Source organism: Mustela nigripes, chromosome 1 (assembly GCF_022355385.1).
Source record: "Mustela nigripes isolate SB6536 chromosome 1, MUSNIG.SB6536, whole genome shotgun sequence".
Classification (NCBI taxonomy): Eukaryota; Metazoa; Chordata; class Mammalia; order Carnivora; family Mustelidae; genus Mustela; species Mustela nigripes.
In genome coordinates, this window is record NC_081557.1 from 265,553,796 (window position 1) to 265,579,097 (window position 25,302).

The window sequence follows — 25,302 nt, forward strand, 5'->3', positions numbered from 1 at the left end:
CTTTGGATTCACTTCTCCACTGGTCCTACCTTTCAGAAAGTGGTTGTTTTTATGTTTCTAGCGTTGCTGTTCTTCTTCTCTTCGATCTGCTGATGGATTTTCAGGTGTTTGCAATCTTTAGATAAGCTATCTAGCTGATCTCCTGCTAGCTGAAGTAGTCTCAGCCTGCTACTTCTCCGCTGTCTTGACTCCTCTCCCACTCTTTGTCTTTTGACTAGAGTATGTAGTACATTTATTCAAAGTAATTATTGATAGGTTTATACTTATTGCCATTCGTCACTTGTTGTATGGCTGTTTTGGGGATTTTCTGTTTCTTCTCTTCCTCTTACGGTTTGTTGGTTTTCTTTAGTGATATACTTGGATTCCTTTTTCTTTTTCCTTTTGCATAGCTGTAACCGGTTTTTGATTTGTGGTTACATTGGGTTTGTATATGACATCTTTGCATATAACAGCCTAAATTAAGTTGATGGTTGCTTAACTTTGAATTCGTTCTTTGCCCTTCTCCTCCCATGTTATAGGTGTGCATTGTCACACTTCACATATTTTGTGAATCCCTTGACTGATTTTTATAGATTATTTATTTTCGCAGCTTTTGTGCTTCCTACTTTTATGGTCTTTTGCTTTCACACAGAGTCCCCATTAACATTCCTGTTGGGCTGGTTTAGTGGTCATGACTTCGTTCAACTTTTGTTTGCCTGGAAAACTGTCTCTCCCTCTATTTTGAATGATTGCTTTGCTGGATATAGTCTTCTTGGCTGCAGGTTTTTTCTTTCAGCTCTTTGAGTATATTCTGACCTGCAAAGTTTGTGCTGAAAAATCTGCTGAAAGCCTCACCTTATGTGTAACTTTTCTGTTGCTTCTTTTAAAACTTTTTCTTAATAACTACTTTTTGGTTGGCGTGTGTTTTGGTGTGACCTCCCTTAGTTTGATTTTGTTGGAGAATCTGTGTACATCCTGGATCTGGGTTTCTGTGGGGTTTTTTTGGTTTTTGTTTTTTTCCCCCTAGATTTAGAAATTTTGGGCTCTTATTTTTTCAAGTAAATTTTCTAACCCCTTTTCTTTCTCTTTTTCTTCTGGGATCTCTGTAATGTGAATGTTATTATGCTTGATGGTATTTTGAGTTCCCTAAGTCTATATTCATATTTATTATTATTTTTTCTTTCTCTTATTTAGCTTGATTGGTTTCCATTATTCTTTCCTGCAGGTCACGACTATGTATTCCATCTAGTGTGTTTTCTATTTCAGTTTGAGTTCTTCATCTTTGATTGGCTTTATTTTATGCTTTCCATCCTTTCGTTAAGAGCCTTACTCAGATTCTCTAGTCTTTTCTTAAGTCCAGTGAGTTATCTTTATGACCATTACTTTACATTTTCTACCAGTTTTATTTATCTACCAGTATTTCTGCCAGTATTAGTTATCTCCATTTTATTTAGTTCTTTTGCTATGATTTTGTCCTTTTCTTTCATTTGGGACATATTTATCTCTTTGCTCATTTTGTCTCTCTGTGTCTGTTTTCTTCTGTTAGACAAGTCAACTATGTCTTTTGATATGAAAGTGGTGGCCTTAATGAAGAGCCAGTCCTGTCGTGTGCTGCAATGCTATGTCCCCTGTTCATCAGAACTTGGCACTTCAGGCGTGTCTCCTCTGAGTGTTGCATGTGCCCTGCTTTTGTGGCTGAGCCACGTTTGCCTTCATTCCAGTCATCTGCAATGGCTCTCTTTGCCTGTTGTGGGCAGGGTTGGGTCTCTTTGTTGTTATTGGGCCAGTCTGGGGACACTTTGGGCTTAAGTTGAGCCAGACCAGATATTTGCTAGAGATGCAGTAGCACCTAACTGTAGCTGAGTGTGGGGGCAGGGTGCTTGGTGCCAGCAAGGTCCAAGTTGAGAGGACTGGACCTCCAGCACCAGAGACTGAGGAAGGTTGTGTTGGAAGGGTCAGATCTGCAGAAGTGCTCTGGGTCGGGATGCGTAGTGTTAGCCAGATTTGTGTGGGTCTGTAGCAGGAGGAGACCTGGATCAGAGGCGTGGATGGAGGGGGCGTGTCAGCAGGAGAACAGGGGCGGGGTGCACAGTTAGTCGGTTAGGTAGCAAGAGTTGGTGCTGCTTGGGTTCCCAAAGGTGTTGGTGTGTTTATACTGCGGGTGAGGCATGCAAATGGTGCCTGCCAATAATTTTGTTCCTGGAGAAGTCTCCCAAAGATCCCCACCTCTCCAGCATATGGTCTGAGATTTATTTATTCAAACAAACCACCCTCTCGTACACCCCAGGCATTTTTCAAACTGCTGCTTCTGTGCTGTATCTGCATGGAGGCTGTTTGTTTTGCTGTCTCTTTAATCAGGAGGATTCAGTTTCTCTTGCCCTTCTGATTCTCTCCTATCTCTCCCTCCTGTCTCTCCCATGAGCCTGCTAATTTTATTTATTTATTTGACAGAGAGAGATCACAAGTAGGCAGAGAAGGCAGGCAGAGAGAGAGAGAGAGAGAGGAGGAAGCAGGCTCCTTGCTGAGCAGAGAGCCCGACGCGGGACTCGATTCCGGGACCCCGAGATCATGACCTGAGCTGAAGGCAGAGGCTTAACCCACTGAGCCACCCAGGTGCCCTGAGCCTGCTGATTTTTAAAGTTCCAGGTGCTAAGGCTTGCTGATTGTAAGAACTCCTGAAATTCAGCTCCCCTGGTTTTCTTTTCTTTTCTTTCTTTTTTTTTTTAAGATTTTATTTATTTATTTGACAGAGATTACTAGTAGGCAGAGAGGCAAGCAGAGAGAGAGAGGGGGAAGCAGGCTCCCTGCTGAGCAGAGAGCCCGATGTGGGGCTCGATCCCAGGACCCTGGGATCATGACCTGAGCTGAAGGCAGAGGCTTTAACCCACTGAGCCACCCAGGCGCCCCTCTCCTGGTTTTCAAAGCCGAATGTTATGGGGATTGGTCTTCCCTGTGTGGGCTCCCTGGTGTGAGGGTCTGTTTCTCTCCACTTTCTGTGCCCATGGTGCCCGTCCCTTCTCTGGACAGTCCTGCAGATCCATTTAGCTCCCAGTCCTTCGTACCGTAAGTGGCTTTTTCTCTACATTTGGTTGTGGAGTCTGTTCTGCCAGACTTTGGGTCATTTTCTGGTTTATTTATATTGAATTGGCTGTTACCTAGTTGTGTTCCTGGGATGAGGTGAGCTTATGGTCCTCTTACTTTGCCATCTTCCCCAGAATTCTCCTGATGCTATGATGTTGTTATTTTTGTGCATGTCTCTTAGTACACATGTGCAGGAGTTTCTCTAGGGCATATTCCCAGAAGTGGAATTACTGCATCATTGATATGTTTATGCCCAGCTCATTGAATTATGCCATATTTTTTTTTCCAAAGTGGTATTCCAATTCATACTCTTATTTACTATGTATAAAATTTACCCTTAAATTTTCAGCAATCCCAGACTTTTTCTAAAAAGTTGCCAATCCAATGTGTATAAAACATTGCTACTTAAATGATTGGATCTAGAAACTGTTACCTTCCACAATTTAATCAAAGCACTGCTTGCTTTACTGAAGAAGTCTTGTGAAAAAATATTGTCAGCTGTAGTGAATAATATACTTAGTGATGTGGTTGATTTACATACTGGTGTAATTTTAATTTACAGGCCAACAGACTACTCTTTAAATAGCACTGTGGAATGATACTTTATTGTGGTTTAATATTTACCTGATTACTAATAAGATTGTGCATTTTCCCATACATTCATGTATCATTTGTATTTTCTTTTAAATTAGAAGCTTGTTCATCTCTTTTGTTTATTTTTTGGATTTATCTTTCATACTCTGGATAATCATCCTTTGTTATATAGGTTGCTATTCTGTTCTCCCAGTTTTTTGCTTGTCTTTCACTTTCTTTAATAGATGTTCTTCACACTAATAAGTTACTTTTTGGCTAGTGCTTTTGGGTTTTGTTTGTGAAATTGTTCCCTCCTAAACAGTCATTTTCTGTTCTGAAAGCCTTTAGTTTTGCCATTCAAATGTAAATTTTTAGTCCCCCTAGATTTGAGTGTGTGGTGGGAGAGGGATCTAAACATGCTCTTTTCCCTATGGATAATCCCTTTCCTTAACACCACTTAATTGAATTATTTGCACAGTGATTTGTAATAACATTTGTCACATTTCAGATATCCACATGTGTATGGGTTTGTTGCTGGGCTGCTTCTGTTTTATTACTTTGTCTTTCCATACTTGTGCCAATAGTCAAGTGTCTTAATTACCATAGCTTCAAAACAAGTTGCTATCTGGTAAAGCAGTTCCCTCCACTTTGCTGTTCTTCAGGAGTACCTGAGGCCGCTCTTGAATAAAATGTAAATTATTAAAAAGGAATTCAGGTTACATATATGTATTCCATAATAGTAGAGCTAACATACTCTGTTGAACCTGAACCTGGATTAAGGTAAAAATAAGTGAGAACACGGGTGCCTGATAGACTCATTTGGTAGAGCATGTGACTTTCGACCTTGGGGTTGTAAATTTAAGCCCCACTTTGGGTGTAGAGATTACTTAAAAATAAAATCTAAAAGAAAATAAATGAAGACAGGATTTTTCAGTTAGTTGTTTAATTGGCTTTAGTTTCAAGAATTGCACTTTCTACTCTTACACTTTTTTGTTTTTAAGATTTATTTATTTATTTGAGAGAGAGGGAACATAAGCGGGAGGGGCAGAGCATGAGGGAGAGTGTCCCTAGCCGACCCCACACTGAGCGCGGAGACGGATGCTGCACTTGATCCCCTGACCTGAGATCATGGTCTGAGCTGAAACCAAGAGTTGGATGCTTAACTGACGGGGCCACCCAGGCACCGCTGCTGTTATTCGTTTTAAAGAATGGTTGAGAGTGACTGTTTTTGTTTTGGAAAACATTCATTAAGGATGTAAAATTATGGATGTAATGGTTAATATTAATATTTTACTTTTTTTTTCTTTCAAGTCTTGATACATCATCAAAAGCATAGTCTTTTCAAGATGGCTTATCAGACAGCTCTTTATCCTTGTTCTGTATGTGTTCATGGGCCCACCAGACATTTTGCTGCTGCTACAAAGTAAGTATTTTTTTTTAATTAATTTTCTTTGCTTTCATTTAAAGTTTTGATGAAAAAACATTATGCTTTGTCTCTTAAAGATGTACATGGACATACAGTTGTACAAGTTTATTATCTCTGCTTTTTGGACACTTTGCAGTTGGTAAGGAAAATATGACTTACTATAGTAATACTTAACATTTATTGAACACTGACATTCAATGACTAGTTTAGTCTCTCCACGGATATTTTATGTGGAAGCTGTTGTTTTTATGTTCTTTATTTGAGTTGAAAAGCATGACATTGAAACATTAACTTGCCTAGGTACACAGGATAGTAAGTGTTGTAGCGAGGGCTTTGTGACATAATAAGAAGTATTTGTACTGGTCTCTGCTTCCAGTTCCTAATAGAGAGCTCCTAAAACTCCTATAATCTTCTGAGGATAGGGATGCTAGGAGCATCTGTTATTCTAATATTTGGTCTTTGACCCAGTTCCTGATACAGAGTTCCTAAAACGCTTGTAATTTTCTGGGTAACAGGACCATCTTTTGTTTTAATAAGAAACTCTTGGTGGGCTTCTAGAGGGAGGCTGGTCACCAGAAAGACCAAGCCATGATTAGGAGCTTTCAGCCCCACCCGTCATCCAGAGAAGAGAGAGGAGCTAGAGATTGAGTTCACAGTTGATCATGCCTTCATAACATTCCCTGTCCTGTGAGGTTCTAAAAATTTCTGGATTGGTGAACATATATGTGTGCCCAAAGTATGGTACACCCAGACCCAACGGGGACAGAAACTCTTGTACTCCAGACTCTTCTGGACCTTGCCCTATGTACCTATTCATCTGTATCCTTTATCGTATCTTTTATTATATAGTGAACTGGTAAATGTTAAGTAGGTGTTTCTCTGAGTTCTGAGTTATGCTGGCAAGTTACGAAGTCTGTGGAGGGGGTCACAGGACCCCTTGATTTGCAGCTACTGGGCCAGAAATACCAGAGGCCTTGAATTGCAGTTGGCATCCAAAGTGGGGGCAGTCTTAGGAACTCAGTCCTTGATTTGTGGGATCTGATGCTACATCCAGGTAGAGAGTATCAGAACTGTCTTCATTTGTTGGATAGTCAGCTTAAATCAGGTAATTGGTTGGTATGGGAAAAAAACCCACACATTTAATGTCAGAACTGTTGTTTCTTATTTAACTCTCTATGTTGTTCTACATCTTGCTTCCTTGCTTTTTACTTAATATATCTTGGGAGATTGTTTCAGAGGGAGCTCTCTAGTTGTTTTTCTTTAATTGAGATATAATTGATATATATTAGTGTCAGATGTACAATCTAAAAATTCAGTATTTTTATGTTTTGGAAATGCTTACTATGGTAAGTCTGGTTAATATCTATCACTGTATAGAGCTACAGTTTGTTTTCTTGTGATGAGAACTTTTGAATACTTAACTTTTCAGTAATTTTCAGAGAGGCAATACAGTAATATTAATTGTAGTCACTATGCTGTACATCACGTCCCAGGGTTAGTTTCATAACTGGAATTTTGTGCTTTTGACCACTTTCACCCATTTCACCCATCCCCACCTCTGCCTCTGGTAACCACCAGTCTGTCCCTCTATCTGAATTCTCTCTCTTTCTTTTTTTTTTTTTTTTAAATATTTCATGTATTAGTGAGATTGTACGGCATTTGTTATTCTCTGACTTATTTCACTGAGCATAGTGCCTTTAAGGTCCATCCATGCTGTCTCAAATGGCAAGATTTTGTTCTTTTTTTTATGACTGAATACTGTTTCATTGTATAAATGTACCATATTTTCTTTATCCATTGATTTGTTGATGGACACTTAGGTTTTTTCCATGTTTCGGTATTGTAAATAATGCTCCAACAAGCACGCACATAATATTTCATTGTGCGGCTGTACCGTCACTCATTAAACCGCTTCCCTGTTTCCTCCCACGGCCCATGTTCATCTTTTCAGTCTTTTGCTATAACATATGAAGAGTCATGTACATAGATCTTGTCAAATATTAGAATGTATTTGCAGTATAAACTCTTAGAAATAGAATTTTTGAATCAAAAGATGTGTGCATTTGTAGTTTTGATTGGTAATAGGTAATAGTAAATTACCTTTATAGAGACCTTGCCAATTTATGTCCTTATCAGTGAATTGTATTAGAATCTATACTTTTCCATGTACAGTATAGTTAAAGTTTTTGAACTTTGCCAGTTTGATAGGTAATAAATGGTATCGTCAAGTTTTAGTTTATATTTTTTGTTATTATTGAGGTTGTATATCTTTTCATGTATTTAAGAGCCATGTAATTTTGTTAACTGCCAGTTTTTCTCTCTATATTATTTCAGCTTTAGTATATGTATTGCTGAAGTGAGCACTGTTTATTGTGAATTTTTGTTCATGTACTATTCCAGTTCTTTGTTGTTGATTAGTAAGAGTGCTTTATATATAGTAAATAAGCATATATCTGCATTATAACTTTATATTTTAACTGTTATGGTGGAGAAATGGGCCAAGTTCTGTGGGATCACAGATGAAATGTAAATTAATTCTGCCTGAAAGAGGATATGATAAGAAGTATTTGAGCTGGGTCCTAAAAGATGGAATTTTTCAGGGGGATTGAGCGAAAAGTATTTGAGTAATACAGAAGCATGAGAGTGAATGATACGGACGAAATACAGTCCGCTGTGGCTTGAATCTAGAAGGAAGAGGGAGGTGCAGAAATGTAAATAGAAAGGAACCTTCCTTTGAGTGTTGTAGTATCTGGATTCTTTTTATTGATTGATTGATTGATTTTTTAAGATTATATTTGTTTGTTTGTTAGAGATCACAAGTAGGCAGAGAGGCAGGCACAGAGAGAGGAGGAACCAGGCTCCCTGCTGAGCAGAGAGCCCGACGTGGGGCTTGATCCCAGGACCCTGAGATCGTGACCTGGAGAGGCTTAACCCACTGAGCCATCCAGGTGTCCCTGGATTTTTTTTGTTTTTGAGAAGTTGGAGGAGTATTGGTTGTACCAGTTTACATTCCCATTCCCATCCAACAATGAAACTTTGGATATCATTAGTCTTTATTTGTTTCTTCATCCTATTTCTAATTTATATCTTTTGCCTATTTTTCTGTTGGAATATTTATCTTTTTTCCTAACTTTGTTTTTTAAAGATTTTATTTATTCATTTGACAGACAGAGATCACAGGCAGGCAGAGAGGCAGGCAGAGAGAGAGGAGGAAGCAGGCTCCCTGCTGAGCAGAGAGCCCAGTGCGGGGCTCTATCCCGGGACCCTGGGATCATGACCTGAGCTGAAGGCAGAGGCTTTAACCCACTGAGCCACCCAGGCGCCCCTTTTTTCCTTATTTTTGTAAATATTTTTAGGGATATTCATTACTTTGAGAACATTTTATCTTTAAATGTTTCTTTTATTGAATAGAAATTTTTCACTTTATGTCTTACCCATGTTCTGTTCCAGTGCAACTTTAAAAGCAACTTCACTTACCTAAAAAGGATAGTATAAGAAATTTGCATACTTAAAAAAACCTGAAAAGTCATTTTACAATTTTTCTTTCATGTCTGACAATGAGAGTTATTCAGTAGCTTGATGAGAATGATAGTATTCATAATTTTAGTTGTGGTTTCAAAGATTATTTATTTATTTATTAGCAAGAGACAGTGTCCAAGCGTGCATGCATGCTGGGGGAAGGGACAGAGGGACAGGGGAGAGAGAATCCCAAGCAGACTCTGCTGAGTGTAGAGCCTAGATCAAGTAGGGACTTGATCTCGTGATTCAGAGATCACAACAGGACCTGAAACCAAAAGTCGGATGCTTAACCAACTGTGCCACCCAGGTGCCCCTGTAGTTTTAATTTTTTAATGTACTGACTTTATAATATACTAAAAAATACTTTTTATATGGCAATTTTTTTTTTTAATCAGGATCTGAGACAGGGTAGAGAGGCTTGTTCTTTTTTTCTTTCTTTTTTTTTTTTCTTTAAAGATTTCATTTGACACAGAGAGAGAGAGAGAGAGAGACAGTGAGAGCAGGAACTCAAGCAGGAGGAGTGGGAGAGGGAGAAGCAGGTTTCTTGCTGAGCAGAGAGCCCAATGTGGGGCCTGATCCCAGGACCCCGGGATCACAACCTGAGCCAAAGGCAGACGCTTACTGACTGAGCCACCCAGGCGCCCTGAGAGAGGCTTGTTCCTGCTTCTCTCTTCTCTCTGTCCATGTGTGTGCACATACTCATGGTTTGCCAGTGGCTGATATGGATTAAAAAAAGTCCACGTTAGTCATCTCTGACTTTGGTTCTGTTTCTCTGTTAATAACAGGTTGACGTATCTCAGAATTTTGTATTGACTGCCAGACGTTTTGTGTAGAACAGTTGAGACCAAAGTACCTAGTATTTATGCCCGGGAATGCACATGCCTATTGTCACAGTGTTGAATCAGTGCAGTCAGAAGTTGAACTGGGTTTTGTTGTTGCTATGGTTACCACCAGCTTCAAATTTCTGCACTTTACCTTGTGCGTAGGATGGGGGCTGGGTTGGCTGGAAGGTTTTTCTCAGCGTTCCTGTTTTATGTTGTTTTCTGCCTTGCCCTTGCAGCTGTGCCTCGGGGCTGTGTGTGTGTGTGTGTGTGTGTGTCTATACTCTTTCTCCTTCCCTAGTGTGGATTGTTGTTGCTTATTAGTGCTTGCTAGTCTGGAGATGGGTGCAGGAGAGATTCTCTGTTTTCCAAACCAGCTTTATCTTAAGTGGGCCCAGTGTGGCTGGGCCTTTGGGATGGGGTTTTCTCAGTCTTTCTGGCCCTTCGCCCTGGGCTGTTTGTCTGCTGCTGGTCTGTGCCAGGCCCTTCCCCAGCTTTACTGTCCTGGTGGAGGACTGGTCTGTTTCCTGACCTGCCCTAAGGGTAGAAGTTTTGGTGTTTTTTCCTTCTTTCTTTTCCCTGTACCTGTGGGTGTTTACTTGTGCCCTACATGGTTTCAGGATTGCACGCCTTTTGGCAGTAGTGGCTGATCTCTGTGCCTGGACTCTTGAGGGAGGCTTTCCAGTCTCTTGGCTGCTCCAGTTTTTCCCAGGAGCATTGTGGGAGGTCTGTGGAAAGGGCCTGCAAACTGCGTGTGAACTCCTGTTGTGTGCCGATGTCCCAGGACTTTCTGGTAGCTCCAACATTCTTACCTCCTTCCTCTTACGCTCTGCTACAGGTGAGAGTGTGCTGAGTGTGCACGTGGAGTGGGAGGAGGGAGTGCGGGCTGATTCTTCTTGGATTTAATGCTACTTGGTTGCCCTGTGATCTCAGCTTTGTGATGCAGTCAAGAAAAGTTGTGATTTTACTGACTCTCTAGCTGTTAATACTCTTTCCAGTTTTTATTTTTTTAAAATTTTCATTTATTTGTATTATTGACTGGGTTTTACTCTTTTTGGCTTTCACATTGTAAGCATAAGCAGAACTTACGCATTTAGTTTCATGAATAAACCAGGGTCAGAGATATCAGTGACTTTATTTATAGGATTATACTGAGAAGTGAGATGTCCAGATGTTTGTATTCTATCAATGATTGCATGCCCTAGGCATTTTCTCTTTAGTTCTCTTTGGTTCAGTTTAGTTTGACAGAAGTTGTGAATCACCATGCCCCTTCCACTTCTATCCCCCAGTTCCTCAATGTAAAGGGTTTTTCAGCCTTGAAGGGGCTTGGATCTCTGGGGTCACAAATCTTCAAAGGTTTTGAAGTGAACTGTATTATAGCACTGATTTGTTTGTTTGTTTGTTTTATTTGAGTATGACATGGAATTATTTTTCCTTTCATGCTTTTGGGGTTAAGGGATAGATGAGACAGGGGAACATCTGCGAACAAACAGGGAAGATTATTACCTGGATATAATCTCTTATCACTCATTTAATCTATGTGGTCTGGGCACCCAGGTAACTGCAGCTAAATTCTCTTTGATTCAGACTGCCAGCTATTTTCCCCTCACCTTGGCAAAAACCTTTTTAGTATGATTTATTTTTATTCCCCAAGAATCATACTATTTAAGCGCTCCTGATAAGGCCTTACATAATTGCATGAAAAACCGACATCTTCTGGGTATGATTCTAATGAATAAAGATAGACATTTTTGGGGGGGCGCCTGAGTGGCTCAGTGGGTTAAGCCTCTGCCTTCGGCTCAGGTCATGATCCCAGGGTCGTGGGATCGAGCCCCACATCTGGCTCTCTGCTCCGCGGGGAGCCTGCTTCCTCCTCTCTCTCTGCCTATTTGTGATCTCTGTCAAATAAATAAATAAAATACTATTTAAAAAAAGAAAAGATAGACATTTTTGGAGAGTCATGGAAAACTGCTAGTGGGTCTATATAATTAATTATTGACAGATTTTGTTCAATTGTGTGGTTTTTAAAAAAATATTTATTTATTTACCTGACAGAGATCACAAGTAGGCAGAGAGGCAGGCAGGGGGGGGGGGAAGCAGGCTCCCTGCTGAGCAGGGAGCCCCATGTGGGGCTCGATCCCAGGACCCCGAGATCATGACCTGAGCTAAAGGCAGAGGCTTAACCCACTGAGCCACCCACGTGCTCCAGAAAGTGTTTTAAGAGTCCTATTTGATCTCTGTTATAATGATATTATGCTTTTTTCCCCTTTAACTAAAACAGTGTTTTTTTGTAACTTAAAAATATTTTTACTAAATCACTTCAGATACTTGACAAAACAAGGACCAAAGTATAAATAAATAAATTGCTGTATACTCAACTCACTCTATGTATTACACTTCTGTTGGGTGTTTCATATACGAATTAATTTAAAAAACATATTTTAGTTCCTGGGAATTTGATATTAATTGCAATTTAAATGAACAGGTTTGGCCAAGATTAAAAATTTTGTGGTAAAATCAGCATTTATGGAAAGTAAGTCTGTAGGTTATAGCTAGGACACTTACTTGTTTTGTTTATGTTACATGGAAGTATTTTCCCAAGACATGCCCTTTAGACTCCTTCTTTTATTGGCCTCCCCATTCTTTCACTAAATATAAAATAACACTGTGATTTCTCCAGTCTGAAAGATGCAGAGTTTTGTGGAGTACTTCCAAAGTAGTTATTGAGGCATGTTGCATCCATCCACTTGGACACCTGCTTAGACTTGTCATCAGTCCAGAAGGACACCTGCGCCCCATTAAAAATGAGCATTGTCATTATGTGCTGTTCTGTTGAACTGCTTATTAGCTGGAAGGATGCTGGTAGTTGTGGGAATAAGGATTCAGTGAGGACTGAAAAGTGAGAATGGAATTATACATTGGGTTGGATTTAGAGTTTCTTTTTTAAAGATTTATTTTACTGTCATCTATTTTTTTTTTAAGATTTTTAAAATTTATTTATTTGACAGAGATCACAAGTAGGCAGAGAGGCAGGCAGAGGGGTGGGGAAGGCGGGCTCCCTGCCGAGTGGAGAGCCCAATGCGGGGCTGGATCCCAGGACCCTGACTGAGATCATGACCTGAGCCGAAGGCAGAGACTTAATCCACTGAGCCGCCTAGGTGCCCCACTGTCATCTATTTCTTTCATATAAATTTTATAGGACCTTTATTAGTTTTCTGTTAACGTATTACCACAAACTTTGTGCTTTAAAACATCAAACATTTTTTATCCTGTAGTTCTGTAGGTCAAATCTCTCATGGATCTCACTGGGGTAAAATCAAGGTGTCAGCAGGGCTTCCTTCCTCTCTAGAAGCTCCAGGGGAAAATCTGTTTCTTCTCCATTCCTACTTTTGAGAGGCTACCCACCTTCCTGGGCTTGTGGCCCCCTTCCTCCATCTTCAAAGCTAGGAATGGCAGATTCCGTTTCACACTCAAATTTCTTCTGTCTTTTCCCATCTCTTTCAGATGGAGGTGGGAAGTATGTCTGCTTTCAAGGACTTGTGTGATTAGATGGGCCGCCTGGATTCTGCATCTCAAAGTCTTTGGCCCTAAGCACATCTGCAAAGCCTTTTTGCCAAGTAGATATAACATCCTTGGAAAGCCATTATTTTATGTACAGCAGGATTCAAACCTTTTTCTAGAAATACTACTTAACTGATTTAAAACTCTCTGGATAAAAGATTATAGGTGTGATTTGAAATAGTGTTGAGAAAATATATCATCTCTAGCTCTTTTTTTTTTCCGGTCTTCTTAGGTTGAAATTCTTATCTGCTCTTTTATCTTACCTGTTGAATGGATTTCCTAGATATTTAGTAAACACCTTGTTAGCCTTTGATATATATGGACCACTCAAGAACTCTTATCAAGAACTCTTATCGTTGCCAGCATCTGTGGGTCTGCTGATCTAAGCTTGGTTAGGGTGGGTGTCTTGTAGGACTTGGGCTGGGCTTGCTGCACATCTCTGAGTCTGGAATCACTTGTGAATTGTCCTGTCTAGCCTGGGGCTCTGTGGGGGCAACTCTGTTTCAGTATCTGTTTTTCTCCTGCCTAGGGGTGGCACAAGCATGTTCTTTTGGAAATGGCAGAAATACAAGCATGCAAGTGGAAGCATGAAGCTTCTTATCTGCCTAAGCTTAGGGCAGGGGAACTGTCACTTTTGCTTTATTATATTGGCCAAACTAGTCACATGGCCAGTGTGCTAAAAATACGCTCTACCCCTTTAAATGGGAGGAGCTGCAAAGTCACTCAGCAGAGGCCTTGAATGAAGAGAGGGGGTAAAGATTGGCCCCACACTCCTATGCCCCTCACTGAACTCATCTCTGAACACCTCCCTCACAAGAAACCCATTTTTGCTTCTTTATTTTTGGTCTCAATGATACTACGCTATATCTGGTCACCCAAGCCAGAAACACAGGATGTGTAATATAAAAATAGTCTTTTTTCATCTTCATTTTTCTGCACTATTTATGAATATCTAATGCCTCATCTTCTCCAGCCTGTTACCATCACTGTTCTGGAGAATGTCCTGTCTCCTGGAGAAGAAAGGGCGGGGTTGGTCTTTACTCGTCTCCAGTCCAGCTTCCCTCTCCTCTGTCCCTTAACTGTGGCTGGAATACTCTCCGGGAAATACAGGTGTCACCCCTGTTTCGTGGCTTCTCACTGCCTCTAGGGGAAGGCCTTTTATGATGTAGGTTCTCCAGCCCCATCTTCTGATGTTTCTTGCCCTCTGTTTTGCCCTGTAGTTCAGGAGTCAGCAAAGTACGTCCAGTGGGCCAGAAAATCTGTTCTACCATTTATTTTTGTATAGTTCATGAACATGGTTCTTATATTTTTAAGTGATTGGACAAAAAGAGAAAAAACAATATTTTGTGACATGAAAATTATGAAACTTAAGCCATTTGTTCATAAATACAGTTTTTTATGATGAAAAAACTATTGTAAATAAAGTTTTATTGGAACATGGCTGCACTCATTCATTTTCTAATGTCTGGCTGCTTTCACATTACAGTGGCATAATTGAAATACTAAGAGACTATAAAATATTTGCTGACTGGTCCCTTAGAGAAAAGTTTGCTCCTGTCAGCTCTCATCAGTTAGCGTTTATAATAGCTCTCCTTATCTACTTATATTCTGTTTCATGACTCAGTACTTTTTTTTTTTAAGATTATTATTTATTTATTTGACAGAGATCACAAGTAGGCAGAGAGGCAGGCAGAGAGAGAGGGGGAAGCAGGCTCCCTGCTGAGCAGAGAGCCCGATGTGGGACTCTATCCCAGGACCCTGAGATCATGACCTGAGCCGAAGGCAGAGCCTTAACCCACTGAGCCACCCAGGCGCCCCATGACTCAGTACTTTTATTATGTTGTTTCTTTGCCTGGCTAGCTCTCCTTTTTAAGATAATAGCTTTGTTGAGATACACTATACATACCATACAACTCACCCATTTAAAGTGTACAATTCAGTGGTTTTTAGTATATTCACACTTTTGCCACCATCACGGTGTCATTTTTAGAATATTTTTGTTAACTTCCCCTAAAACCTCATGCCCATTGGTAGTTATACCCCGTTTTTCTACCTTCCTCTTCCAGCCTTAGACAATCACTAAATCTACTTTCAGTTTCTGCGGGTTTGCCCATTCTTGATGTCTCATACAAATGGAAGCATACAATATGTGGTCTTTTGTGACTGGCTTCTTTCACTGGCATAATGTTTTCAAGCTTTATACTTATTGTAGCTTATATCAGTGCTTCATTCCTTTTCACTGCTGATTAGGATTTAAGGTGTGGATATATCACATTTTTGTATCTGTTCATCTGGGTTATTGGACATTTGGTTGTTTTCAGTTTTTGACTATTATGAGTAATGCTGCACAATGAACATTTGTGTACATGTTTTCACTGGTCATATGTTTTTGTCTCGCTTGGGTATGTACTTGGGCTAACTATTCCTTATCCTTCAAAAATTGATATTAGAAGGTCATCTCCTCCAGAATACTTCCCTAACTTCCTAGACTGGATTTTTCTACAGCTCCGATGACATTCTGTCAAAGTACTTACCCATTGTATTGAAATCTGTTTGCATCTCTGTCTCCTCTGTTTCTCTAAATTTTTGGAAAGCAGCATCAATGTGTTATGCAACTTTGCATCAACTGCAAACAGTATAAAAGTTCACTTAATAGTTGTTCAACTAGAAACATTGTAAAGCAGTCTGTGGTTTTGAATTAAAATAAACTTAAAAAAATAAACCTTATCTTTTATTTTTTCTGCTTTATATACAGTGTCTCTTTATTTTTTATTTTTGTAAAGATTTTATTTATTTATTTGAGAGAGACCAAGATAGAGATAGCCAGAGAGAGCATGAGTGGGGAGGAGAGGGAGAAGCAGGCCCCCAGCTGAGCAGGGAACCTGGTGCAGGGCCTGATCCCAGGACCCTGAGATCATGACCTGAGCCGAAAGGAGATGCCTAACTGACTGAGTCACCCAGGCACCCCTATATTGTCTTTAAAAAAATTTTTTTCTTAGAATATGTATTGAGATAACTGATCTTGAATTTGTCTTTTCTTTAAGGCCTGCAAAGAAAACGAAAAAAGGTGTGAAAGGCAAGGCATCAGATGAGAAAAAAGATGAGATTGAAAAAATAAAGTCATACTCCTTTATGGAAGGTGAACCTGAGGATGATGTCTACTTAAAGCGCTTGTATCCAAGGCAGATATATGAGGTGGAGAAAGCTATTCAGTTACTTAAGAAATTTCAAATTCTGGACTTTACTAATCCAAAACAAGGTGTTTATCTTGATTTGACACTGGATATGGCACTGGAGAAGAAGGTATGTAGAATCAACTAAAATAAATTTATTTGTGAGGAGGGGCTGTATGAATTGCTGTTTCCTAATTTTTTAAAGTTTCTTGTTTCCTATAATAATTTTTGGGAAATCTTACACTCTTTCTAGACTATGGGATGAAAAATTTTGTTTTTATTTTCCAAATATAAAATTATGTTCAACATATTCTGCAGTCAATGAACACTTATCTCCTACTCACCTGAAAATCACTGGTATAAATTCAGCAAAAGTCGTGTTAAAATTAATTGAGGTATTACTGTAACTTTGAAAAATGACTTAAGGTGCCTGGGTGTCTTGTTCCTTTTCTGTAAATGAGGGTTTGAAATCAAGAGTATGTTCCTTAGAGTCCTGCGTTGAGACTAAGTTTGCATGAGGAGGGTACCAAGCCCCTCACTCTTGCTTCCACCAAAATTTTTCTGCTTTATTTGTTTATATGCAGTTCCTTGGATGACTTTTGTTTATAAAACTGTAAAAGTAGTAAAAATACTGAATTAGAGTTGAGGTCTATTACAACTCTAAATTTTGTCTCATTTAAGAGATCTCATTTTCGTGGAAATGGTATTTCAGTTTTTATTCTGAGGATGTCTTTTTTTGGTCAAACTAGATGGTAGAGATTTTTGAATACAATTTAACAGCCTCAGCAGCAACACTAGTTGGACATTTGGGAGGAGGTGGTGTAGTGTAGTGCTTACGAGTGTGGCCTCTGGAGTCAGATTACAGTACAGGCCAGAATCCCGGTGTCACTACTTCCTTGTTCTTTGACTTTGGGTTTCTGGTTTAACCTTTTCAGATCTGTTTTTTCCACCTCTTTATAAAGGGAGATAAAATGCTTAGTTCAGTTTTGAGGCTCTCCCGATGGGGACGCTACCAGAACAGAAAGACCTTCCACTGTGGGTGGAAACTCCCAAAGACTTGAAAGATTCTGAGGTGTTGCAGGTCCAGACGCAGCTCTCAGAAGCTCTGTTTGGCCCACGTGGATTGAATCCCGTACATCAAGCAAGTGAGCAAAGTTGTGCTCGAGCTACAGATTCTGGAACCCTCGTACCTCATGGAGGTCGTGGTTTATGACTCTTACCCGTGCAAGTTTAGGGCCAGGTGCATGCTCCAGTCCGTGGCCGCATGGCGCCGTCAGCAGCAGGAACGAGGGATGCTCAAACTTGAGGATGCTGTGAAAGCCCTAGAGCTGGGTCCTTGGATGAAGTGAGGCCAGGTTGTAACCAGCTCACCTGCAATCAGGTTTAAAGAGAAAACTGTGTCTACAGCGGGACACAGCTGGCGTGGATGAGATCTGGTTGGGCTTCGTCCCAGCCTGGCAAGGAAAAGCCAGCTGATGTTTGGGTCTCTGCCTTTGTCTCCGAGTCCTGATGTGGCTTTCCCTGCCAGCTTTGCTAATTAGAGAATAACATTATTAAAAAATGCTCAGTTCATTTCGTTTTTAAGAGGATTAAATGAGATAGTGCATGTAAAGGACTCGGTAAGTGTTTAATAATCACAACCAGCATTTACAGGAAACTTTCTGTGTACCAGCCACAATGCTAAGTGCTTTGCATGCATTTTCTCATTTAATCCTATAATAACCTCAAAAGAGGAAGCTGAGACAGAGAAACTGAAGTAACTTGTTCAAGATCACAAAATAAGAGGTGGAGTTAGGTTTTGAATCAAGGTCTATCTTATTTCTTAAGTTCTTAGTTCTTAGAAGCAGTTTATACAATTCATGCTGTAATTTTATTTTGTAGCACAGTGTTACTGTTAGTTCTTTTATTTTAAAAATGTTGTAAGTACCCAAGATGATCACTTTCTCAGTTAACCATTGATATACTGTTGACCCCTGAATAACAGGTTTGAACTGTGAGGATCCACTTACATTTTGATAAAGACAGTACACTACTGTAAATATGTTTTCCTTATTTTCTTCATAACATTTTCTTTTCTCTAGCCTTTGTTAAAAGAATATAGTATCTAATACATAAAGCATACTAACTATGTGTTGGTTGACTGTTTATGTTATCCATAAGGCTTTTGGTCAGTAATAGACTATTAGTAGTTAAGTTTTGGGGGAGTCAAAAGTTATATGCAGCTTTTCCACTGTGCTGGGGGTAGTGCCCCAACACCTGAGTTCTTTGGCTGTTAACTGTGGCTCATAATGAAGAGTTGTAGGACCACAAGCTTCATTTCATAAGTGAAAGCCGCTTGTAAACTATTAACATTGAAAGGATACTGTTGTCTTCCTAAGACATTTTTTGTTTTTGTTAGAGTGCTTATACAGCAAGCCAGTATTCCCCCAGGGGATGCTTTAATTGTGATTGCTTGCTAGTGAAAAATTTGCTGAAACTAGTTGTGACATGTTAATGGCAAAGGAATGCCGGTCAATAAAATTGAGTTGCATGTCTGATGTCAAGTGTGCTTAAGAGTTTGTTCCTTTTTGTCTGAAAATAAATCCTCAGGAGGTTATCTCTACTCAAAATAAAGTTTTGCTAAAAATATAACCTTTCAATCTGTTTAATTAGGGAACAACCCTGCTTCCTCTTTTTCTAGACCTTAAAATTTGCACCGAAACTGTGGGCCTAGACTTCCCATGTGAAGTCTCTCTAAGTGAATGAACCACAGTGCTCGACAGTTCCTTGACTAGAAAACTGAACAAAGACGTTCTCAGGCCCTGTAGCATCTCCGCCAATATTTGGGTGTCTAAATGCATGCCATATATATTTTGGATTTTCCAACTGACTTCCTCGGTATCTCTGAAAGTGGTGGGCAATCCATGTTGTTTCAAAATAGACCCACTCAGAAGAGCCTTTCAGGCTTGGCGTTCTGTCTTAGGTTCAGGGTTAATAGAGACCTACTGAGCATATTAGCTGGATATTTTCTGTCATCCATCATGCACAGCTGTGCTCATATCCTCCTTGATGGTCTCCAAAAAAATGACATGTTCTTTTGAATTTAATTCAAGGTAGTGAATATTGATTGATGTCTACCATGTAGAAAGCATTATCCTGGGTGCTGGGGAAGATACGGGTGTGCGAACACATCACTTACTGTATGACAGATTGTGTTGAATGGTGTAGACATAGAAGCCAAGTGCTGTGGCACTGTGGAGGTGGGGAGAGAGATGCAGATTTTCAATATACAAAAGAAATATAGTCTCTTAGCTTTAAATTGTAATCAGTGAATAGTTCTAGACTAGAGGACATATGGTAGAATTAAAACATTGAAAACAAAGCATATCAGTTTTGTTTTTTATAGAGGTGAGGTATATAGAAAAGATGAATGAATTCTTCCATTGTTGTGTATTTAGAAAAAAGTGGAGCCGTTTGCCAGTGTTCTTCGTTTTCCATACCCATTCATTTCAGAAATCAATAAAGTTGCTGTATTTACAGGGGTGAGTAACCTTTGTCAACTTTTCGTATCATTTTTTTTTTTACATATCGTGTAGACTATTCATGTAGTCTTACTTTTTCCATTTGAAGCAGTTAGATGACTTACTTGAGTTATGTCATTTGAGAAAGTGCTAACCCAGAATATTAATTTCATCATTATTAGTCTGCTACATTATGTTTCTCATAAGAAACTGAAAAAAAAAAAAAAAAGAATTTGTCCTGCTGGCTTTTGCTTCCTACTGAAAATATTCTCAAACAAAAACAATGAAATTTTATTTTTTAAGATTTTTATTTATTTATTTGACAGAGAGAGGAAGAGAGTGCATGTACCCACGCAGACACACAAGCAGGGGGAGCGGTGGCAGCCGGAGAGGGAGAAGCAGGCTCCCCACTGAGCAGGGAACCCCCATGTGGTGCTTGATCCCAGGACCCTGAGATCATGACCTGAGTTGAAGATAGAGGCTTAAACCACTGAGCCACTCAGGTGCCCAGTAAAATTATTTTAAAGCAATGGGCCCAGTTAGTGCTGTGAAGACCTAGAGACCACACTTAAAAACACCTGGTCTGGAAACCAGAAAAGTTGAGGCTGTAACAAATAGAGTCATATGGCTCTTTATTAGTCTTTTTGTATTACACACATTTGTAATGTATTTCTGAATTTGTTTTGTAGAACATTTTGAATTTTCTGTATCTGCTTCGCTTTCAAGGAAGAGATGATTTACTTTTTTTCCCCCAGACAAATGGAGAATATAGCTGTGGGAAACCTACAAAACTTGAGTGACTTAAGGGAGTGATAACATTTTCACAGTAAAACCAAATGGCATAAAAGGAACATGGAAAATAACTAATACTGTATATTTTTCTTTCGAATTTTCAGACAACTGGCTAAATTTTTTTAAAGTTTTTAATTTTAGTTAGTTACCATACAGTATTATATTAGTTTCAGGTGTACAATATAGTTTTGATTCTATAATTTCTTAAGTAACTTTCCTCTTTGGTTTGATAAGATATCTTCATTTAAGGTAGCAAAACTAAATAATCTTTAATCGTTTACTTTTGGAAGATGATGTATTGAAGGCATTGAAGAGTTTGATTGAGCCATGTCTTAGGTTCCTAATATGTCATTTCACACGTATTTCCTCATGTGTTATTCAAGAAATGCCTTAGTCACCTACAAGTAAACTTGTTCAGGAGACAGTATCTCTGAGAATGAGAAATGATGACTTTTCACTTAAAAGTAAAAACCACAATTTTTACTTTGAACTGTGATATTATTTCTTACAAAATACTTGAAATCAGACTGAATTTGTTTAAAGATTGATGTTCAAACTATTGTATTTTTGTAGAATGCATCTGAGATTAAAATAGCAGAAGAACATGGAGCTGCATTTGCAGGAGGAGTTAATCTGATTCAGAAGGTACGGTGTTGTCTTCATGTTCAGTAGTTACAGAAAGTGCTGTCTTTGCCATCCATTGATTTAGTTCATGTGGAACCTAACTGCTATGCCTATATCTTTTGACAGATGGTTGTAAAGTTCTGGAAAACAGGGAAAAAATTTCCTACTCTTTTGAGTCTCAAAATCAAGCTAAGAAAAAAACTAACCAGTCTGATATTAATTATGCTTGATTTATTTCATGTTTTTTTTTAACCCCTTGCTTCTTATGTTTGTGAGAGTCTTTGTGGGTAGACTGGAAGGGGCAATATGACTCTTTATGGTTTTGAATACGAGATTTAAGATGAAGTTTAAAAGGTCGAACTCATGAATGTCACTGTTCATGTTTTGAAGATCAAATATTTGTTTTGCTTTGGAGTGAAAAACGTGATTAACTTTACAGATCACAAAGGATAGTATCTGACCTCTGTAGTAATACAATACTTCTGATTACTCTTAACTTTTACTCACCAGCGACTTCAGAGTTGCATAGGCTTAGCACGAGGCAGTGAGTGGTTATGGAAATTGTGTTGAGAAAGTAACAAAGCATTTGTGGAGCTGGTTTGCAACCAGAATGATGTTTTTTTGTTTTGTTTTGTTTTTTAAGCGGTGAGAAGAAGAGGCATGGCTGTTGAGTTTTGAACATTATTTTTAAAAATACAAGAGATTTTCCTTAATAGTGTCTAAAATCTTCTAAATTTAATTGAAGGTTATAGAAAATGGGGCACCTGGGTGGCTCAGCCAGTTAAGCGTCTCGGCTCAGGTCATGATCTCAGGGTCCTGGGATGGAGTCCTGGATCAAGCTCCCTGCTCAGCAGGGAGTGTGCTTGGGGTCCCCCCCACCCCCCACCATGCTCTCTGTCTTTCTCTTTCTCTCTCTGTTTTCAAATACATAGATAAACTCTTAAAGGAAAAAAAAAAAGAAAAAAGTTATAGAAAACCTTTTTGTTTTTAGAACAGGAGAAAGTGATTTGAAAATTTCTCTTTGTTTTGTATCCAGATTTTGATTTGGGGAAAGTTTGAACTAGGCTCTTTCTTTGGGATGGACAAGAGTGCTTGTGGTTTGTTTTTTCCCACCCCAGTACTCCTCTAAATGTGGTGGGGATTCTGGATTTTAAAGGAGAGTCTCCAAAATGGCTCTTGGGAGTAGCACTAATGGAAAATACAAAGAGATTATGCTTTCACTGAGACTGGGTCAAAGTCAGAGGGTGGTACCATGTATCATAAACTTTAATAAAATTATTAAAATTCATTTAATTTTTAAAAAATAAGCAATACCACAGATTCTTTGGAATTAGAGAAAATAGAGCTTAGTTTCCGGAGCCCAGAGAACTACCTCGTCTGAACTAAGTTAGTGTACCGCCTTCCGTCTGTTTTTTTTTTTTTTTCCTGAAAGCATAAGAGTGTCTTGTAGAACTGTCAAAACAACAATAGAGTTTAAATGAAGTTAAATGTGAAGCAAGAAATTACTTCTCAAGAAAAAAATGGTAAGGGAGCAGGATGTGTTCTGTAGAATTAAGTTTATTAAATAAAACACATTTGAAAAAGTAACCCAAATAAGAAAACCAAGCACATTTTGAAGTTATTTGGTAAATAGAATGTTACAGGTACAGAATATCTCTTTAAGGGTACCAGTGGTGATTGATTACTAGAGAGAAAATGCCAGCTGTATAAGGCATCACTAGCATAATCTTTCAAAAGAGCTCATCCATGTTATTTTTTTATTTTTATTTTTTAGAGGTTTTTTTTTTTTTAACTGGATAGAGAGAGACAGAGAGTGTTCATGTGAACAGGGGGAGGGACAGAGGGAGAGGGAGAATCCTCAAACAGAGTCTGCCCTGAGCTCAAGACCTGAGCCAGAACCAAGAGTCAGCTGCCCAACTGACTGAGCCATCCAGTGCCCTTCAACCATGTTATTTTTAGAAGCTATTCAGATTATGAGATAAATTCAAGACAGTTTTGGTAAATAGCATCATGGCTGTAATTTTTTTTTAACATATTTCTGTATTTTTTAGTTAAGTTAAATGCTGTTTTACTTAACACTTACAAAATGTAAATGTAGGATAAATTTACTGAACTAATAGTCATTTCCTAAGAAAGGTCTTTAATAAATTCATTTTGTTTCATAACTTCATTTTTACTTGTCTCTAAAGCATGGTTTTCATTTATATCATTTTATATTCTTCCAAGAGGTGATCTTAAGGTTAACTGTAACATAACTTTTTTTTTTTTAAGATTTATTTATTTATTTACTTGACAGACAGAGATCACGAGGAGGCAGAGAGGCAGGCAGAGAGAGAGGGGGAAGCAGGCTCCCTGCCAAGCAGAGAGCCCGATGCGGGGCTCGATCCCAGGATCCTGAGATCATGACCTGAGCCAAAGGCAGAGGCTTAACCCACAGAGCCACCCAGGCGCCCCAACTATAACATAACTTTTAAACATAATTTTAAATTTAAAGGAGCATGTCATAAAATCCGTATTGAAAGGTCTTAGAGTAGACATTTCACATGTAATTCTTTGATGTTTCAAAATTGCCTCTGTTTTCATATTTCTATGAATAAGACCCCTGGGTTCTGGAACCACATTGCATGTGTTTGAAATTTGTGTCTGCTCTTTATTAGTGCACAGACTGACTAATCTGCCCTCAGCCCTCAGTTTCCTATATGGTCAATATTGGTACTGGCCTCATAGCGTTATTGTAAGAACTGGCTCATTTGACATGTTAGCAGATGCTTTGTACATGTGGTAAGTGCTCATCTAATGCAAGTTGTTATTGTTAAGGGGACCATAGTAAGTTATTCAGGGAGTAAAGAATTTGGAAAAATAAGAATAATAACAGGAAGGTAAAATTCCAGAATCAGTGCTTAATTTTGCCATGGTACAAGATTTTAGGGTTCACTGTGTAAGGCCAAACCACGTCTTTGAATGACATATTATGATAATACTGTGTGCAAAAAGAACCACTGGTGAAATACTTGTTGTCCAGGCAGTGTTTTTCTAAAAACTTGCTTTTTTGTAATCAACTAAATGTTTTTGTAATCATTTTGTGAGCAACTACATGTTTAAAAGGAATATACTATAGTAGTCTAATAATTATTTCGGATGTTTGCCTTACTTAATTAAAACTGTCTTTTAAAAATTGAATATTATTCCTTTTGCTATTAAAGTGGAATTAGAGTGTGGATAAATAAATTATAAAAGAATTTGTCTTTGACCATCCCACGCCTCTTTTATTTTTAGTTATTGGAGGCAAATAGAATTTTAGTTTCAGTTCTTTGTGAAAATAATTATAGATTAGTTCTCTTGATGCTCTGAATTTAGGAAAGCAGTGCAGTTGCTAGTGATTTGAGTGTTATTAATTTTACATATGATATATTGCAAAATTTTCAGCCTTGTGTCTTCAGTTTTAATAGACAGATAAATTCAACTTCGTAGGAGTATATGGGCCATGTGCACATCAGTGCTGTCTTCTAGTTTATTACGCTTTTGCCTAACATAACCCCACAGAAGAATTAAACCCAGTAACTGGTTTTGTTTTGTTTAAAAGGATGTGGCTATTTTTAAAAGAGAACATCAGAAAATGTTTTGGTTCTAATGGTTTTCATAATTGGTAAATGTGTTTGTAGGATGTTTGAAGGAAAGAATTGTGCTTAATGTCTCTTTTCTAAATTATAAGGGAAATTACTACATTATACTTAATTTTCAGAAGGATAAACCTTTTCATATAATCTAAGGTTTAATCTTTTCTCCCAATTTTCAGATTTTGGATGATGAAATTCAATCAGACTTTTATGTAGCTGTTCCAGAAATAATGCCCGAGCTTAACCCATTAAAGAAAAAGCTGAAAAAAAGATTTCCAAAACTAACTCGAAGTAAGGGAGAATTCTTTTTATTATTTTAATATGCTGTCAACAACTTTCTGATATGTATGTTTAGTTATAAAACAAAACTGCTAATGTAAATGTAGAGTAAATATATTCTGGTATTTGAATTTTGTGTTCTGTGAAGAACGTGTGGATTTGATTTTTTTTCCCCTTTGGCATAAATATTGGTAATCTAATCATTTGAAGACCTAGTTACTTTATAATACCAGTTCTTTAAATTTAGGCCATACTTAGGTTTGAAATTAATGATACTTACTACTCCTTAGGTATGTTACCATACTATTTTATACTTCTTTATTAATATGATGCTTATTTATGCCAGCATTCAACATA

The 25,302-nt window shown here is 38.5% G+C and overlaps 1 protein-coding gene and 1 pseudogene across 5 annotated transcripts in view; both read left to right on the forward strand.

Annotated features, from left to right (window-relative positions):
- MRPL1 (mitochondrial ribosomal protein L1) overlaps positions 1-25,302 on the forward strand; it is a 115,141-nt gene that overhangs the window by 23,420 nt on the left and 66,419 nt on the right. For all 5 annotated transcript variants that reach the window (XM_059385609.1, XM_059385636.1, XM_059385644.1 and 2 more), the window contains exons 2-6: positions 4,945-5,056; positions 16,005-16,263; positions 19,571-19,654; positions 20,999-21,070; positions 24,846-24,957. In XM_059385609.1, the coding sequence (XP_059241592.1) occupies positions 4,945-5,056; positions 16,005-16,263; positions 19,571-19,654; positions 20,999-21,070; positions 24,846-24,957 (639 nt within the window). The remainder of the gene's footprint in view (positions 1-4,944; positions 5,057-16,004; positions 16,264-19,570; positions 19,655-20,998; positions 21,071-24,845; positions 24,958-25,302) is intronic.
- On the forward strand, positions 17,134-17,482 carry LOC132016103 (developmental pluripotency-associated 5 protein-like; annotated as a pseudogene).